The sequence below is a fragment of the Formica exsecta genome, unplaced genomic scaffold (assembly GCF_003651465.1).
Source record: "Formica exsecta isolate Colony F162 unplaced genomic scaffold, ASM365146v1 scaffold192, whole genome shotgun sequence".
NCBI classification, from domain to species: Eukaryota; Metazoa; Arthropoda; class Insecta; order Hymenoptera; family Formicidae; genus Formica; species Formica exsecta.
This window is the reverse complement of record NW_021849218.1, coordinates 831,295-848,794: the sequence shown is the minus strand read 5'-3', so window position 1 is coordinate 848,794 and position 17,500 is coordinate 831,295. Positions and strand designations below refer to the sequence as shown.

The 17,500-nt window shown below is 41.3% G+C and overlaps 3 protein-coding genes and 1 long non-coding RNA gene across 4 annotated transcripts in view; 1 reads left to right on the top strand and 3 right to left on the bottom strand.

Moving 5' to 3' along the window:
- LOC115234015 (cyclin-dependent kinase 14) overlaps window positions 1-698 on the bottom strand; it is an 8,654-nt gene extending 7,956 nt beyond the window's left edge. Inside the window, exon 1 of the mRNA XM_029804702.1 lies at window positions 1-698. This exon is cut by the window's left edge and continues 40 nt beyond it. Within this exon, the coding sequence (XP_029660562.1) occupies window positions 1-6 (6 nt within the window). The 5' untranslated portion in view covers window positions 7-698.
- A 523-nt stretch (window positions 699-1,221) lies between these two features.
- LOC115234014 (puromycin-sensitive aminopeptidase-like) lies at window positions 1,222-5,276 on the top strand. Its single transcript, XM_029804701.1, has 4 exons — window positions 1,222-1,560; window positions 1,893-2,137; window positions 2,513-2,663; window positions 2,849-5,276. Exons 1-4 carry the CDS (start codon window positions 1,261-1,263, stop codon window positions 4,928-4,930), a joined length of 2,778 nt encoding a protein of 925 aa, XP_029660561.1. The 5' UTR covers window positions 1,222-1,260; the 3' UTR covers window positions 4,931-5,276.
- A 769-nt stretch (window positions 5,277-6,045) lies between these two features.
- Window positions 6,046-12,463, bottom strand: LOC115234032. The gene is made up of 2 exons (XR_003883871.1): window positions 12,062-12,463; window positions 6,046-7,884 (listed from the first exon to the last, which is right to left on the bottom strand). It is a non-coding gene; the product is annotated as an uncharacterized LOC115234032 (long non-coding RNA).
- On the bottom strand, window positions 8,406-10,493 carry LOC115234026 (DNA-binding protein inhibitor ID-2). The gene has a single exon (XM_029804730.1). It carries the CDS (start codon window positions 10,139-10,141, stop codon window positions 9,611-9,613), a length of 531 nt encoding a protein of 176 aa, XP_029660590.1. The 5' UTR covers window positions 10,142-10,493; the 3' UTR covers window positions 8,406-9,610.
- Window positions 12,464-17,500: the final 5,037 nt, after the last annotated feature.

Below are 17,500 nucleotides of genomic sequence, written 5' to 3'. Positions count from 1 at the left end.
GTACATGATTACTCATTCGCTCTCACGCACGGGACACATCACATATGGGCGGTGACGCACTCGGGTGCGCGCGTGTATGTATGCGTGCCTGCGTGTGCGGGCTTCGACGTCGTGTGTTTTTTTCGTCGGCCGATGCTCCTGCTCGTTGCACGGCAGGCGCGTGTTGTGTTGTCGGCCACCTCTCACGTCGCTCGTTCCGTCTCGCGCTTCGACGAGGCACGCACGGTCCCCGACGCGTCGGCTCGCGTCATGAAGAGAGAAAAAAGAACCGCCTCCGCACGCTCTCCCCGCGGACAACGACGACGACGACGACAGGGACGTCGACGATCGTCCTCGGGACGGTGCGGGCGTCACGGCACCGTTATCGAAAATTCACCACCGAGCCTCCTCGGTTCGCGAGCGTGGCAAGGTTCACGTCGATTCACTCGCTCACTCTATGTCTCTCTCTCTTTCTTTCTCTCTCTCTCTCTCTCTCTCGACCGAGATCACTACCGTCGGCCGATCCTCAACCCTCCCTGCTGCTCTGTCCTGCTGACGGTGGGTGCTCGCGCACGCCACCACTATCTTTGACAAATCATCCGCGATCGGCCGACCGTTCGACTCGACGAAACCTTATCTCGCTCTTGTCGCGGATACTGCCCGCACCACCACCGCGTACAAAAGTCGCGAACCAGCCGACTCTAGCCGTGATGCATGCAACGGAATCTAGAGCGACGACTCCGTTGTAGACAATTGCTCCGAAAAAGTGACAGGAACTATTTGGTCTGAAAATGGTATGAATGGCTAACCTGAGTGGTCGCGCTATATCGTTAACTACGAAATAAAGAGCGATGCAGTTTTACTAACGTTTTACATATTTTTTTAATATTTTTTTGTAGGGGAAGAGAAATACTTATATATATATGGTTTTAACGTAGCATATAAAGGATTCTTTCTAGCAAGAAAACACAAATAGATACAATATCACACAATTATATAGCTATTAAATAGAGAATTTTTAAAGGCCCTAAAATATTTCTATTTGACAGCTAATCATATGATTTTGTATTTATATGTTTCTTGCTGGAAAGCTCCCAAAGATATATGTCATATAATATATGACATATAACACGTGTCTATAGTTTTAAATTTCCTTCTGTCATTTTCTCTCTCCATAAACTATGCGAAATCGAATAGACGGGTTTTCAGTATCGAAATCTCGAAGATGATCGATATCGATAACATCGAGATATCGATGGCTCCCGATCTGCATCCTTGGCCATGTTCTCGCGCGTCGTCGCACGTGTAAGTGTTGGCCGTTGCCTTGTGAGTCAGCAAAAAGATAAGGGTGTCGATCCGTTGCAGCGGCTGTTGCAAGCGAGTATCATCGTCGGAAAGTGCGAGGCGCGTTACTATAACACGAGCGTATCCGCGTGCGAATCAAGTGCAACGATGTCGGGCGACGAGAAGAAGCCGTTTCGCCGTCTGCCGTTGTACGTGCGTCCCTATCACTACGATATCTCGTTGACGCCGAACCTGGTCACCTTCACCTTCGACGGCACCGAGAGCGTGCATCTCAACGTAAGCTCGCCGTTTGCGAATCACATTGGGCTAATCCCCGTAATTCGAATAAGAGAGAAAAAAAACTAACCAATAGACATAACCAAGAAACATCCGGTTCTATTTGAGTAGCGTTTGAGTTTCTATTTGATAAGCAAATATACCGCGCCCGCATCTTATCTCTTACATAGCTGCCGGCAATCGCGATTTAAATCCCACGGCAATTTGCTCGTTAATTTCGATGACGCTTGTTTTTTAGTCTATTTGCTGATATTATCTCTCTGTTTTTCTTGCGTCGACTTCTCTTACAAAGCGACTTTTTTTGATCGATAATTCGTTTTATTGAATTGCAGGTGGAATCTACAACTGATACCATTGTATTGAATTCCTTGGAAATTGATATTAAATGTGCAACTTTTAATGGAAATGATGGTAAGACCATTCCTGCCAACAAAATTGAACTGTCTGCGTCGGAAGAAACAGCGACATTGGTGTTTCCTGAAACCCTGCCACTTGGTAAAAGTGGATATTTGAATATAGATTTTGTAGGTGACATCAATGACAAAATGAAGGGCTTTTATAGGAGCAAATATACCAGGTAAAAATACACAGGTTAACAATGTGTAAAAGATTAGAAAATTGTGTTCAAATTTCTATTTGATTAGGAAAAAAAAGAATCTCTTTAATAATGCATCTTGGTCATCAATTTTATTACCTGAAAATTATATAACAGATGCATAAGTAAAGATAATGTTTAAACTAAGTATTTTATTCCTTCTAATGCAAGATGGTAATTGTGTTATAATTTATTTATGTTTTTGTATTGATGTGATAATTTTTCCCATGTTAGGACAATTTGTTTTTGAATCTTTCATATACATTTCACAATTCCATGTCTCAGAGATCTTATATATTGCATTACCAAATATAATGAGAATCCTTAAAATACAATGTAAAATTGTTCTGATTTCAGAGAGGATGGTACTATTGAACACGCAGCAGTTACCCAGTTTGAACCAACAGATGCTAGACGTTGCTTCCCATGTTGGGACGAACCAGCGCTCAAAGCTACATTTGACATTACACTAAAAGTACCAACCGGTCTTACAGCACTTTCTAATATGGTAAGCAGCATCTGCAATATCATTTGCTTTTTTTTTATTATTTTTTTCTTTTTATATTATGATTTATATTTGAAATTAATATTTTTTGATCATTGAAATATTGCTTTTAATATATCACATTTTGAATGGTATTAGTGTATGTATGGGTATATTTATATATATATTGTTTGTATTTTTATTTTCAGCCTGTGAAAAGCAAAGTTACAAATGACGAGTACGATATAGCGGCTTTCGAAAGAACGCCTATCATGTCAACATACTTAGTAGCCGTAGTAGTGGGTGAATTCGATTACATAGAGGATAAGTCTAGTGACGGTGTGTTAGTTCGAGTTTACGTACCCAAGTCCAAGAAGGAGCAGGGCCAGTTTGCGCTGGAAGTAGCCACCAAGGTATTGCCATATTACAAGACTTATTTTGGTATCGCGTATCCCTTGCCGAAAATCGATCTCATAGCGATCGCCGATTTTTCGTCCGGTGCTATGGAAAATTGGGGATTGGTTACATACCGCGAGACCTGTCTGCTCGTGGATCCACAAAACACATCGGCGGTGCGCAAGCAATGGATCGCGTTAGTAGTAGCACACGAATTGGCACATCAGTGGTTCGGTAATCTCGTAACGATGGAATGGTGGACGCATTTGTGGTTAAATGAAGGCTATGCGTCGTTCGTGGAATTTCTCTGTGTCGCGCATCTATTTCCAGAATATGACATCTGGACACAATTCGTGACAGATACGCACATTCGAGCGTTAGAACTGGACGCATTAAAGAATAGCCATCCGATCGAGGTACCGGTCGGTCATCCATCAGAGATTGATGAGATCTTTGATGACATATCGTATCACAAAGGCGCGTCCGTGATTCGTATGCTGCACGCGTATATAGGCGACGCTGACTTCAGGAAGGGCATGAATTTGTATCTGGAGAGACACAGTTACGCTAACGCGGAGACCGAGGATCTTTGGGCCGCGTTGGAAGAAGCCAGTAATAAAGCTGTGCGTAGAGTGATGTCTTCATGGACTAAAAGACAAGGTTTTCCCGTTGTCAAGGTCGACCATCGTCAAAAGGACGAGAACAGGATCCTGTCATTATCTCAGGAGAGATTTTTGGCTGACGGATCGGTGGACAACGACGTGGACAATACATGGCTCATACCGATAAGCGTGACCTCATCCGAAAATCCGAGCAAAGCAGTATTCGAAGGCATACTGGACGCAAAAACGAAAGAATTATTAATCAAAGATGTTCCCGAGAATACGTGGTTGAAAATCAATCCCGGTACGATTGGCTTCTACCGGACTCGTTATAGTCAATCTGCTCTGTCGCTTCTGTTACCGGCAATTAAAGATCACACATTACCTCCTCTAGATAGATTAGGTTTATTGGATGATCTCTTCGCAATGGTACAAGCGGGTCACGCGTCTACCGTGGAAGTGCTCGATCTTATGCAAGCGTTTTTACACGAGGACAATTATACCGTGTGGTCTACCATAGTAAACATCTTGAGCAAAATTAACATTCTCATCTCACACTTAGATTTTGAGGATTCTTTTAAAGCGTTTGGACGTAATCTATTTCGCGATGTGAATACCAGGTTAGGCTGGGATCTTAAACCAAACGAGAGTCATTTAAACACTTTACTTAGGTCTCTCGTGTTAGGTCGCATGGCGGCTTTAAATGATCCGGATACCATTGAAGAAGCGAAGAGAAGATTCGAGCTTCACGTGAACGGCGTCACGACGCTTGCTGCCGATTTGCGCAGTCCGGTTTATCGAGCTGTGCTCTCCGTAGGTGACGCCAATACTTACGAAACTATGATAAAACTGTACAAAGACGCTGATCTCCAGGAAGAGAAGGAGCGGATTCTGCGAGCTCTCGGTGCGATCAAGGACCAGGCACTGCTCAGGAAAGTCCTGGACTTTGCTATGAGCGAGGACGTCCGTGCTCAAGATACGGTATTCGCCATCATGTCCGTGGGTCTATCGTACAAGGGACGTCTTATGGCATGGAACTTTTTCAAGGAAAAGTGGAAGACCCTTCTAGATCGTTACGAAGGCGGTTTTCTGCTGGCGCGATTGGTAAAGTTCACCACAGAAAACTTCATCACCGAAGAGCAAGCCAAAGACGTAGAGAGTTTCTTCGAGAGTCATCCAACGCCGGGCACGGAAAGAACGGTGCAGCAGTGCGTGGAATCCATCAGACTGAATGCCGCGTGGCTCGCCCGAGACAAGAACTCGATCAAAGAATATCTTACCACTCAAGTCTAATATATAAAAGCTATTTTTATTTTTTTCTCTGTTACCTTAATTGAAAATCGGCATAATTTGAAACCGCGTGTGTGAATCGAATTGTATTATCGCTCTAGAGTCTTATGTCGATTGATACTGCCATATCAATTAGGCGCAGACTATCTCTATGTATGAATAATACATAAATAATCCAATGCAAATTATGTGTATGCACGCTCAATGAAAAACGCAGATTTATTTAATGTTGATTAAATATTTTGCTGAGTGAGCATAAGAGAATGAGGATGAGAGTATATCGTTTTGTACACATCTATTATATCTTACTGACGCGTTATTTTAACATGATTCAACATTTTACATCGTTCTTATAGCATTTAATTCTTAATTATTTCCTGGTATCATACATTTTGTCATTTCGAGTTTACTATTGAGAAGGAAAAATTTAAATATTTAGAAACCTCATTTTGATCACACTACATCATCACTATATGACAGATAAATTGAAAAACTTAAATATTGTATGTCAAAACTTTTGGTTCCCAGTGGCATACTCTGCAATAATATTTTAAACAAAACTTTGATGCGATACCAGTTAAAAGTTGATGTTCCGTTTGTTGTTCATACTACGTGATCCATTCGCGCGAAAATATGCTCCTATAGAGATTAATTCTGCTAACAATATTCGTCTTTAAGTGGCGTAAATGAGAACTTTACATGCAAATATGTTGTCTTTTTATGAAAGAAAATTACTGTTGAATCAATTAATAATTTAATTCGAGAAATACACATTTTTATCATTTAACGGATGTGACTTATATTGTTTTATAGGTATCATTCAATTCGTATAAAAAATATTAGCTATTTTGAAATCATTTCAAAGTAAGGATTCACAAGTTAGCGTCAATCACTGATTACAAAACATCATGGGAGAGATATATATTGAAAATTCTTAAACAATAGAAATCTAAAAGGAATATAATCCTAAAGAAATGTACCATTTTTTTTACAAGGGTGTATAACATCTAAAAAATTTTTTGTAATGTTGCAAATATATACGTCTGAAAGATTTTCAGAATTATAGAAACATTACAAAGAAGTTTTAATTTTTTTAGATATTTGTTAGATATTTCTCGTTTTTTTTTACACAGACATGTTTCTTAAACTTTCATATTTAACAGAACGATGCTTCAGCGCACCAGCTTTAAAATCCTTATAATATAAAATGTATTATGTAGTATGTAATTTCCAGTAATATGTACAAATTGCAGTCTATAATATAGACAGTTGATGATATGATTGTTTATTTGAAGTATTAATGTTGAATGCAGTTATATGTGCCATAATTATTTTAAACATTTTTCAACTAACTCCCTTGTACTCGTAGTAAAGAAAATGCTACTTATAATTTTGTCATTATAATCAAAACATTGGAAACTCTTAATCTAGATTCTTTTTCATCCTCCGATATAACCTTCTCAAAACTTTTACTCTAAAATTACCTGTAGTGTCTCGTGTTTTTCTGTATTTTTTCTATCGTGCTACACATTTGCAGAGAAATATCGAGTTTACAATTTGCTCAAATTTTATTAAGTTTTGAAATCACGTTGTAAAAGAGAATATGTGTAATTTTTTTCAGGATAACACAAGATATTAAATATTTTTTTATACATACACATATACATATTTTTTTTACATATAACATCATATACATACAATGTATATAATTTATATCTAAAAATATGATGATACATATATTTTTAGATATAAATTTAATCGTTCGAAATTTTTGTATGATAAATATTTTCTACGTGAAATTATTTTGAGGAATAAAAATGAAAGTGGACTCTTCCACACAAGATATTGCGACATTTTTCGTGTCGACTGTCATGGGATGCAATCCCCCTATAGTTGATGGCCGCACGTGCCGAGGAAAGAACGATCCCGGTAGTGAGTCAGCCTCCATTTCCATTATCAGTAAAGCATCAGCAGTCGCTACCGAATAGTCCACTACCTTTGTATCAAAAGAGGTTTTCATATATAAGAGAGAGATTTAACTTTATATATCACAAGTGATTATCTCTGAAATTGCATCAAAACGAAAAGTATTGTATATCTTGTTAAACATTTCTTATTTAAAGTGCATGGCACGATTATTTATTACACAGAAAATTTGATTACATCTATTTGGGGAGTAGTAACAAGCATTCGTTTACGAATGCCGACATGTAAAATTGATCTTTTTGTTACTATAAATACTATATTAGAGTGATAAGAATATAGATACAAGAATGAAAACTGAGCCAGTAATCATATCGACCCTGAAACATCATGATCAAATACTGTAACTTTTTCATCCTCTAGATTTTATATGTAATATCGATTTCACTTTTTCAAGATTTTAATATTTCTTTAATTTATCTAGAATAGATAAGAGAAAAAATTGCACATCTTGAAAGTAACATTTCTGAATGAAGGATTAATATACTTAAATGTTATTGATGGATGCTCTTAGAGGATTGTTCAAATTCTCCAAGGGGTAATAAATGCATCCCCTTGTTCGCTCGCTATCTCGCTCAAACGGGTGGATGAAAAGCGGGCACAGGAAGGAAAGGGGAAGAGGAAAAGAGAGAGAGAGAGAGAGAGAACGTCAAGAGACACGGGGTTGGAGTCGATTCCCGTGGGTATAGCCCGGATCGAGCGTTCCCAGGAACGCGCACGTGACCCGCCAGAAGACGATCAATACGAACTTTGCGAACTCCTACATCCCGCCGGAACGACGTGTCGCCCTTGTAGTACAGTCTGCACACACATCCTTTGCCTTCCGACGACACCGACGGCAAACGACCGCCGCCCCTCCTCGCACGTGTGCGTAGATTGTTGCGCACACGTGCGCCTATTTTGTCTCCCGCTCTCCCTCTGCCAATCTCCTCCTTCCGTTCCCGATATCGCTGAATCCCCGCGGATTTATGACCCTAGACGACGCAGAAAGCGCGACAATCAAGATTAAAAGGAAGAGGGATCTTAATTTAAAACTTATTCTATAAAATAAAAATATCTCAATTTTTGTTTATAGAGAAAAAAAATAATAAGTTTTTGCAATTACGTTTATATTGAAAATTGCGATATTTATGATTCGCGTAAGGTAATATCACGCACATTTATTAATTTTGAGTTACGTAACATTTCTCGTTTTTCAAATAATGACAAGTATATATGATGAACATCCTTTCATTTATATATTGGACATACTAATATATACAGAATATTCCAAAATATTTCAGGAAGAAATTGGAAATTTCTAACGTGAATATATATCGAGAGTGATCATGGATTTTTAGCCACTTGTTTATCTTTATAATTTTAGTATTTTCATTATCTAATACCACATAAAAATAAAGCTTTTACTGGATTACGAAATTGATTACTTCCTATTTAGTAGATTTATTTACATGTGTAAACGATTGATAGGATATATGTATATGTACGCGCAAAAATAACTTGTAGACACAGTTTTGTATTTATTTCGTGTGCGAGTGCAATTCGCCCGCGCATTAATGTATTCTTACAGCCTTTCAGTCTTCGCAAATATACACTATTTACGCGGATTGAGGAAGGGAAATTAGCTCTCTAAATTAGCGCATAAAGGACTATGTATATATATATATATATATATAACAACGATATAATAATCATACAATAATAAAAGATATCAGCGATATACGGTGAGAGCGTGAAATCTTAACAAGAAACGAAACTTGAGATTTAAAATCATTATATATAATTTAGGTGAAAATTCAATCTCTCGCACGCTTGACTCGCAAGTCGATCGTCACGCATAAACATTCGATTTCGAGATAAATCTCGCCTCGCTATCCGTAGATAGCGATTTTCCAAGAGAGGACCGTGCAAGAAAAGGCGATCGATCGGCGACCAGTTGGGCGGGGCGCTAAATGTAATGACTCGAACGATAGCAAACATTTTCGGAGAAAGAGCTCGGCGTCTCCATGCGATACTACGCGGTACATTACGATAATCGACGACGAATAAATTCCCTCTCCACCGGAGAACCCGATGACCTAAGTACTCCGATATATCTCGCCGAAAATGATACTACTAACCGGGAAAACGATCGCGCATTACCTATCACGATCCATCAATCGCAAAACGGAACTACGAAAGTGGATGTTCGATCTGCGAGATAACACGCGGTTGATGAAAAGAATGGAATGATAAAATTTCATACAGAGGAAAAATAAGAAAAAAGAGGAAAAGGGATTCGTACCCGGGTCCTTATACCGTGAAAGAGATCTCGTGAGGAATGCGCGATGTGAGTCTATGTACAAGTATATTTACAATTTCCCTTCGCGGGGGAAGGGAAGACCTTAAGAAATCGGGGGCGCGGGATGTTTTTCGCTTTTCTACTCAAAAACGTCCCTCTTAGTATTTTCTCTTCGGGTGCAGGCGCGCCATCGAAGGGTCTCCTGTTTCTCTCTTCCGGGAAGCGGCGGGGCTGGTGATTGACACCATCTCCCGCAACGTCAAGTCAGGTGTGGATCAGCGGGCGAGTTTCTTAGTCGACTTTATCGCGACGTCCGAACAAAACCCTTTCGGGGACGCGAGCGGGATGACTTGTCCGTCAGTCCACGAGAAGGATGACCTCGAGATGCGACCTGTACCTTAATTAGTCCGGTCGACAGGTCACCGTTCGGCGACCGTCGCGGTTGCGGACGTTGTCGACGTCGTTACGATAGACGTCGCAATGGTGGAGGCGGTTGTCGTGGCGGTCGTCGTGGTGGCGTTCAGCAGGGGTTGTCGCGACGATTGCGACGTCGTCGTCGCGTCTTGATGCGCGGCGTTCGTCTCTTCTAGGGCGGTCTGCAGGTCGCAGATGTACTCGATCACCCTCTGGATTACCTCGAGCTTTGACAGCTTCCGTTTGCGCGGCATGTCCGGCACGAGGGAGCGCAGCTTGGTCAGGTAAGCGGCCACCTCCTCGGCCTCGAGGTCGCGCCTGGTGCCGCCGATTCCCAAGCCGTTGTGCAGAACTCCGCGATGATCGGGGGGGACTCTGCCCCCCAATGGGCTCACCACCATCGCCTTCATGACTGGCAACGGCGATTCCAAGTTATGGCCACGGGCAACCGAGTCGATCAATTTGGCGTCCGCTCTTTCCTCTCGGGAGCACGCTGCGTGGTCGTACGACGATAGCGCGCGCGCGCACACACACATGCAACACGCACACACACACGCGTATGTATTTATCGATCTGTCGACAGCACAGAGGCGTAAATGAACGGACAGCGACAGATGGACGGAGTCTCTTGTCTCCGTCAAAAATTGTGAACAGTATCGTTTTCTTCTCGTCTCGTTGATCGAGTGCGAAATCTCGCGCACGCACTCACACACACGCGTGTATCACGAGCTTGTCTCACTGACCAGGCGCATCCTCGAGTTGGAGTAACGTGTCGGCGACGTGCGATGACAAAACTGGTCACCGATCACCGCGTACGAACGTAGACAGTAGAGACAATCGACCGATTGACAATAGCCGACTCTAGCCGACTCTCGAATGACGCACGAACGCTTGACGGATCGAAGCCGACTCGCCGACTGGCCTCCGCCCCTCACCTGCGTCTTTTTATAGCCTTGCCCCACCTCGCTCCCCGCGCGTACCCTCGAGACGCTTCCACCATTTGTACGGCGCAATCGCTGCCCGAGTGGAGTAGCGGCAGCTTTGAGTGTCACGCGAATTTTGTCGTGCCATTCATATTTTTTTTTTTTTCTTTCCATTAATTCGACGAATTTATTAATATTCTTTTCGATTTTCGTTTTAAAATATCTAGCAATAAAAAATCAACACGAACGCGTAAAAATGATCTCAATTGCAGTTTTATCAATTCAAGTGTTTAATATAATCAAAATCGAGAAAATAAGCATCCGACAATTTATCGAGAAAATAAACCGTAATTATATAAAAATTAAAATCGACGTAACTGTCTCATAATCCAAAATAGTATAAGATTGACGTGTCCTCGTTCAACGCGAATTGCGGAGGGAGAGAGAGAGGGGGGAAAATTTTGTTTCCGATTTTTCCTCTACGCGGATTCGAAGCTATCAGTAGTCGGGGGTGTTTGACGACTATGCGACTGGCGGCGTCGGTGGAACACGAAGGGAGTGTAAAAGGTGGGAGGGAAAGGGGGAATGCGAACCATTGTTGAACGTCCGGCGGCGCCAGCCACTAGCCATCACGGCTACCACCACCAACGAAAGAGGCACCGTCGTCACCACCAACACCGTAACAGGCGGCCGCCGACCACCATCGTCCGGAGCTCTATGTGCATCTGATGTGTATGTACGACGCGACGACGGTCGTTCGCTTATAACTCTGTGCACCATGATTCCGGCTGCAATTTTCTGCAGTCGGCGCGAACACACGTATTACGTTGCGCGAATAAATCTGCGCGCCCCTGTTTACAGTCTCGAGATCGCGATTACATTTATACACCGCGCGAGAAATCATTATTAAATGCTAGTCTATTTCGGAATATGTTTAGCATTTTTTTTTAGATATATATGTAAAGTATATAAATTTTACGCGTCCTCCGCGTTGTACATAATGCGACCGATGCGTTTATTTCATTTTGGAGAAAGAGACCATCAGAAGATTGAATCAGAAAGGAGTATTTAATCGATATAAAGACAACGGTATTTTTCAGGGTGTCTACTTCCTCCAGCGTTAAATAAATATAACATTTTTATAGTAATAACTTTTTTTCTAAAATGACTGATTAAATTGCTTTCTTTATGCAAAAATTGTTTCAGGTTCAATCTTTTCAGCGAATATTCTTCTCGAAACAGTGATATTTAAATCGCTCAGACTTTTATTTACAAAATGTTCCCTTTTTTAGTAGATTGAATTACTTTTCGCGGCAGCTTCGAGGAATCGTATCTTTATCTGGATAAAAATGTGTTTTGACAAAAATCGTCTCGATCTTCTCGAGCGAATATTCCACTCGAAACGACGGCGTCATGATTATACCGCGCTTGAATCATTCATTTATAAAAAAGGGCTTTATTTATAAAAGGTTCTTTCTTGCATGACCGACTCAACTGCTTTGCTTCGTGACAACTTTTTGAAGAGTTATTTACTTGTGAACCGCAAAAATTGTCTTGAACGGCTCAATCGCTCCAAGCGAATATGTACTCCGTTCCGAGGTGATTACGTCGTACTTTGTATCTTCCGTCTTGCTCTTGGTTTCGCGTGCTCGCACGTATACGCGTTCCGTGACTTTGTGCGGAGTCTCGTTACCGGTCGTTGAAGACAAGAACCCGCCCGATGTCCGGCGCTACTACGAGCTAAATAAAAAAGGAGAGGTAGCCGCCGCGCACACAAGATAAAAGAGAAGAGAGAGAGAGAGAGAGAAGGAGTCGGCCGGAATAGCGGCGACACGCTTCGTAGAATTTCCAGGCGACGCCGACACACACTCGTCCGAGGAAAAACGCGCGAGCGGCCTACGAAGCAATTGAGGGCAGCGGGGTGGACGCGCGGAATCATTGACAGCCGCTCGCGAGAGATTTATGCGTCGCAACCGAGCTCCGGCGAAGTTTCCGAATCGCGAGTCTCATATCGATGACACACGGCCATGAATAATGATCGAATCCTGGGATTAAACAGAAACTCTCTAAGATTCAAAGCGATGAGTGACAGATCGTCGAGTCATCTCTTTTTAAAAAAAAATGCGTCCGTCTGAAAATGTAAAGATACGCTTTTCACATTAATTTTCTTTTCTCAATTTTATCGTTTTTAATTATGCTTTTCTTTCCTTCCATCTGTGTTCGTTTCTCTTCGCTCTAAACTTTTAGATATCTATTTTATTTTAAAAGCAACTGAGACAATCAAACCAGTGATTTTTATGCTTGTTTTACGTAAAAATTTGCAATCGCACAGCAAGAACAGATTTATTCTTCTGATTTTAATATTTCGATATTTTAATCTGTGTGCGAATCTTTGTTTAACGATAACAGTATCAATATAATTGAAAATAATCGTTTATCTCACTTCTACATGATTTCTAATTGATATACACTAATTCAAAGAAAATCTATCAGACAAAGCGTGATATGTCTTTAATTAAAAGAATATCACTAAAAAAGTCTGACAACTTGTGCAATATTTTTCAGTATGATATATCCGATGCGTTCCTTTCTTGCAGTATTCGATAAGGATTGAAGAAAGACGAGCGCGCTCATTACTATCGGCGACATATCAATTTATTATTTGTCCAATATACGCGCGTGACTATCTCTATAATAGTAGTAAAAATACTAAAAATACGCGCGCGTAACGTTTTCGCAATTATTTTCCAGTTGGTTCGCTAATATACGCAACGTGTTCTTTTTTCGCGTCGCCGATAAAGATAAAAAAAGAGTCGAGTCATGCCCTATTGTCGGCGCGCAAAAAGATGATTGTTTACGGTTGTATTATCGCAACGATAGTTATTCAAATCAACAACGACGACATGTTCGTCGCGTAATTTTGCGACAACATAGTAGTTGTGTTGATGAGGTGTCTTTTTTTTCTTTTTTTCTGTTTTTTTTTTCTCTCTCTTTCTCTCTGTTGGATGAAGAGGAGAAACAATCCCATGGAATATTACAGGGAATAAAACCGAACGCGCGTGAGACGCCCGTGAGACTCGGCCGGGTAAGCACTTGTGCGGTTACATACCTGAGGCAACCGGATCTCATTGACTCCTTGACCCCCGTGTTTAAGAAATGGAGTTCCCTTGACCCGGGAATAAATAAATTGAGGGGAAACTGCCGCACATGCTATCGCTATAAACATATATGTATATATACATATAAATATATATACGCGAGAGAATTTACTGATACTTTTCATTGAGATCCCCTCGGTAACCATTCGATGTTACGGCTTTAGCACCGTATCACCGCCGTGAGACCGCTCAATTAGCGTCGGAATTGTTGGTTCGCCGCTGACGTAGCATCGCGAAGTGATTAACTCGATCATCCGCATTGTGTGAGTGTATCGGAATTTTTCCTTACACCTCGTTATTATCCGAGTCGACTCGTACGTATTCGAGTTCTTCGATTCAATATTTTCACCTGATTTCGGGCGAAAATATCTCGAGCCAGCATTCTGTATGAGAATAAGAAATGTCAGCATTATTCGAGTAAAAAAAAAGAAAACTCGGAAATTATATACAAATTTTGAATTACGTCTGTTTTTTTAAGCTATTCATATTATTTTATAAAATAATTTTGTGCGAGATGCTACTGTGATATGATATGATACGCGCGAATGCTTCTCGAGTGTTAATAGCGGTAGGCAATTTTGAAACCATTGGCTAAAAACCTCGAATTACACAAGACCATCCTCGAGAGTCCGATTAGTATATGAATCACGCGCGTGAGACGCCCGTGAGACTCGGCCGGGTAAGCACTTGTGCGGTTACATACCTGAGGCAACCGGATCTCATTGACTCCTTGACCCCCGTGTTTAAGAAATGGAGTTCCCTTGACCCGGGAATAAATAAATTGAGGGGAAACTGCCGCACATGCTATCGCTATAAACATATATGTATATATACATATAAATATATATATACGCGAGAGAATTTACTGATACTTTTCATTGAGATCCCCTCGGTAACCATTCGATGTTACGGCTTTAGCACCGTATCACCGCCGTGAGACCGCTCAATTAGCGTCGGAATTGTTGGTTCGCCGCTGACGTAGCATCGCGAAGTGATTAGCTCGATCATCCGCATTGTGTGAGTGTATCGGAATTTTTCCTTACACCTCGTTATTATCCGAGTCGACTCGTACGTATTCGAGTTCTTCGATTCAATATTTTCACCTGATTTCGGGCGAAAATATCTCGAGCCAGCATTCTGTATGAGAATAAGAAATGTCAGCATTATTCGAGTAAAAAAAAAGAAAACTCGGAAATTATATACAAATTTTGAATTACGTCTGTTTTTTTAAGCTATTCATATTATTTTATAAAATAATTTTGTGCGAGATGCTACTGTGATATGATATGATACGCGCGAATGCTTCTCGAGTGTTAATAGCGGTAGGCAATTTTGGAACCCCATTGGCTAAAAACCTCGAATTACACAAGACCATCCTCGAGAGTCCGATTAGTATATGAATCACCGAAGAGGAAGTGACTCGGCCAAATTGATCGCCTAGGTGTTGATCCGTTCTACTGTACTCACGTTGCACTTAAACGAATTCCACGCTTGTCCACAAGCGTTAAGCAGTTAAGACAGAAATCCTCATCGTCCGCGCGATAAGACGCGGTTTTAACGTTATCAGTGTACTCTTGGTTCGGATGTACCGAAAGGGTCTATCGAGAGAGATAACCAAGTCTCGATTATCCCGAGCTCGATTATCGACGTTCGGCATCGTATTCTTGAGTCACTTCCACGTATCTGATAAGCGTGATTATCACCGACAAAAGTCAATCTCGTGAGAAACCGATGCACGTTGAATTTATTCTCTCTATCGCGTTACGATAAATTCAATACATCATATTTATTCGAACGAATAAATATATTTTAATCATACAACTTTAATGTATAAAAATAGAGAGAGAAACTTTTATATATATACTTTAAAAAACCCTTGATTATCTTTCTTTATTAAAATATTATACTTTGATAAAAATCTTTCTATCAAGGGTTTCTACGAAACATGAAATTTGTATTTTATATCCTGAACTTCGATCCTCGTGATTAAAGTCTTAAACTCTGTAGGCAATAGTTCCTTACCAGTTACCCGTATCCTTCTCTATATACGATTAATACAGATATATCAATTCAAAACATAAAATTTACATCAAGTATAGAATCTTATTCGAGCTATATTCATAAAAAAAAAACTTGCAGTCGATTAAATAATCTAAAAATTACTGGTACATATCTATCGACATTTTCGTCAAGAAAAATAATATTTCCAATCCATCCAACTTTACGATCGCGTAATATCGCTAATGTCTAATCGAATGTCGGTAGGTTCCGGTGAACGCGCGGTGCCGAGAATTTTGTCGCGGGTGCGATTTGTTGTGGGAAAAGCGAGACGGGGGTACCTATAATTAGCGGCCGCCTCGCCCTGCGCCTTCTAGAAATCGGGCCGACGACGACGAGATATCGCGCGACCGGATTGGAAACCGCGGCGCGCATCTCCGTCTCCGCGCACAGCTGCCGCAACATGCAAGATGCAAAAGCGTCGGGAATGTATCCGAAGCGAGCGCCCGTAATCGTGCGCTTCCTGCTGCGTCGTATCCGTTGGCGAGATAGAGAGCGTGCTGCATAGGTGGTAGTAGACGCTCACCTCTCTTTCGCGCGTCCTCCGTACACTCTTACGAATAAATTTGCGGAGCGCCGCCGTGCGTACGTGCGTGCGTGCGTTGCGTAAAAAATCGCGCGCGGCCCGCGAGTTAACCCTTAGAATAACGTGGCTCGATTTAACCCGGCTGCGTTTTTACATATTAATTTGCTCGAGTATGATTGCGGAGATATCGGTTTGGGACACATCGGGATAAGATATGTACAGAGTCGATAGAATGACGTGTATGTACGCGCATTTGCATGCGAGAAATCGATAAATGACAAGAATTTTTTCAATAAAAAAATTAATTTACATTTTTAATTAATTAATTGGAATTTTTTAATTCTTTAAGTTTTTTTTTTTTTTTTTTTGACTCTTGGACCGATTTATATTTCAACTTGTATATCGATTTAAGTACGATATCGTAACCATTAGTACGAGCGTACGTAAACACATCGCTCACCGTATGGTCAAAACATGATTATCTCGATAAATCATTCGACTTAAATAAGATTAGATAAGTAGGAACAATTTTCAAGTTATGATGCAACCAGCTTCGTCGAGACAAAAGGAAGTTGAATAGCACTTCAACCGTGTACCAGATTAAAAAACGATACGCGATAATTCTGGTCCCAAGGTCTTTTTTAAGTACATGTTACGAAATACGTTCTCCTATAATAAAAATTTAATAATCCGTGTGCGCAACGAAACGATAACGAATATGAAATCCAACGGCGAGATGTCTAATTTTAATTTAGAAAAAAAAAGAAAGGGCATCGTCGCAATCTTCGTTATCAACGAGAGCCAAGGACAGGGAACAGGATTATTTATCGCGGTCGCTTCGAATCGGTGACGAGGTTCGGTTAGATGTACCCGTTCTCCTTCGGCGCGGATTTTTTTTCAATTTCGCCCAACTCGAGGAGGGAAGAGAAGTGGAAGGAAGACATGGGAGTGCCCCGTCGAAAATTATTCCGTGGAGTGTATCTTGGCATCCCATCCGATGATTGTGCGCCAGCGGCTAGAGTCGGTCGGTCGGTCGGTCTCTCTCCCGGAGTGCACGTGCGCCTTGCACGTGTTAGCTGTGGGGCGACTCTCCCGATCCCCCGGCTGCCTACAAGACTGTAACATCGTATCAGGAAGAGGTAGGGGCGGGGAGGGTGGGAAGGGGGAATGGAAGGGAGAGGTTTGCCATATAACTATACGCTCGGGCTCTTTGCCTCGTCTCTCGCATAC

Excerpts from the sequence above, each read along its gene's own strand:
- LOC115234014 (XM_029804701.1), top strand. The coding sequence starts at position 1,261 with ATGTTCTCGCGCGTCGTCGCACGTGTAAGTGTTGGCCGTTGCCTTGTG. Across the intron at positions 1,561-1,892 it reads CCGAGAGCGTGCATCTCAAC|GTGGAATCTACAACTGATAC; the intron begins GTAAGCTCGCCG and ends ATTGAATTGCAG. Across the intron at positions 2,664-2,848 it reads TTACAGCACTTTCTAATATG|CCTGTGAAAAGCAAAGTTAC; the intron begins GTAAGCAGCATC and ends TTTTATTTTCAG.
- LOC115234026 (XM_029804730.1), bottom strand. The coding sequence starts at position 10,141 with ATGTGTGTGTGCGCGCGCGCGCTATCGTCGTACGACCACGCAGCGTGC.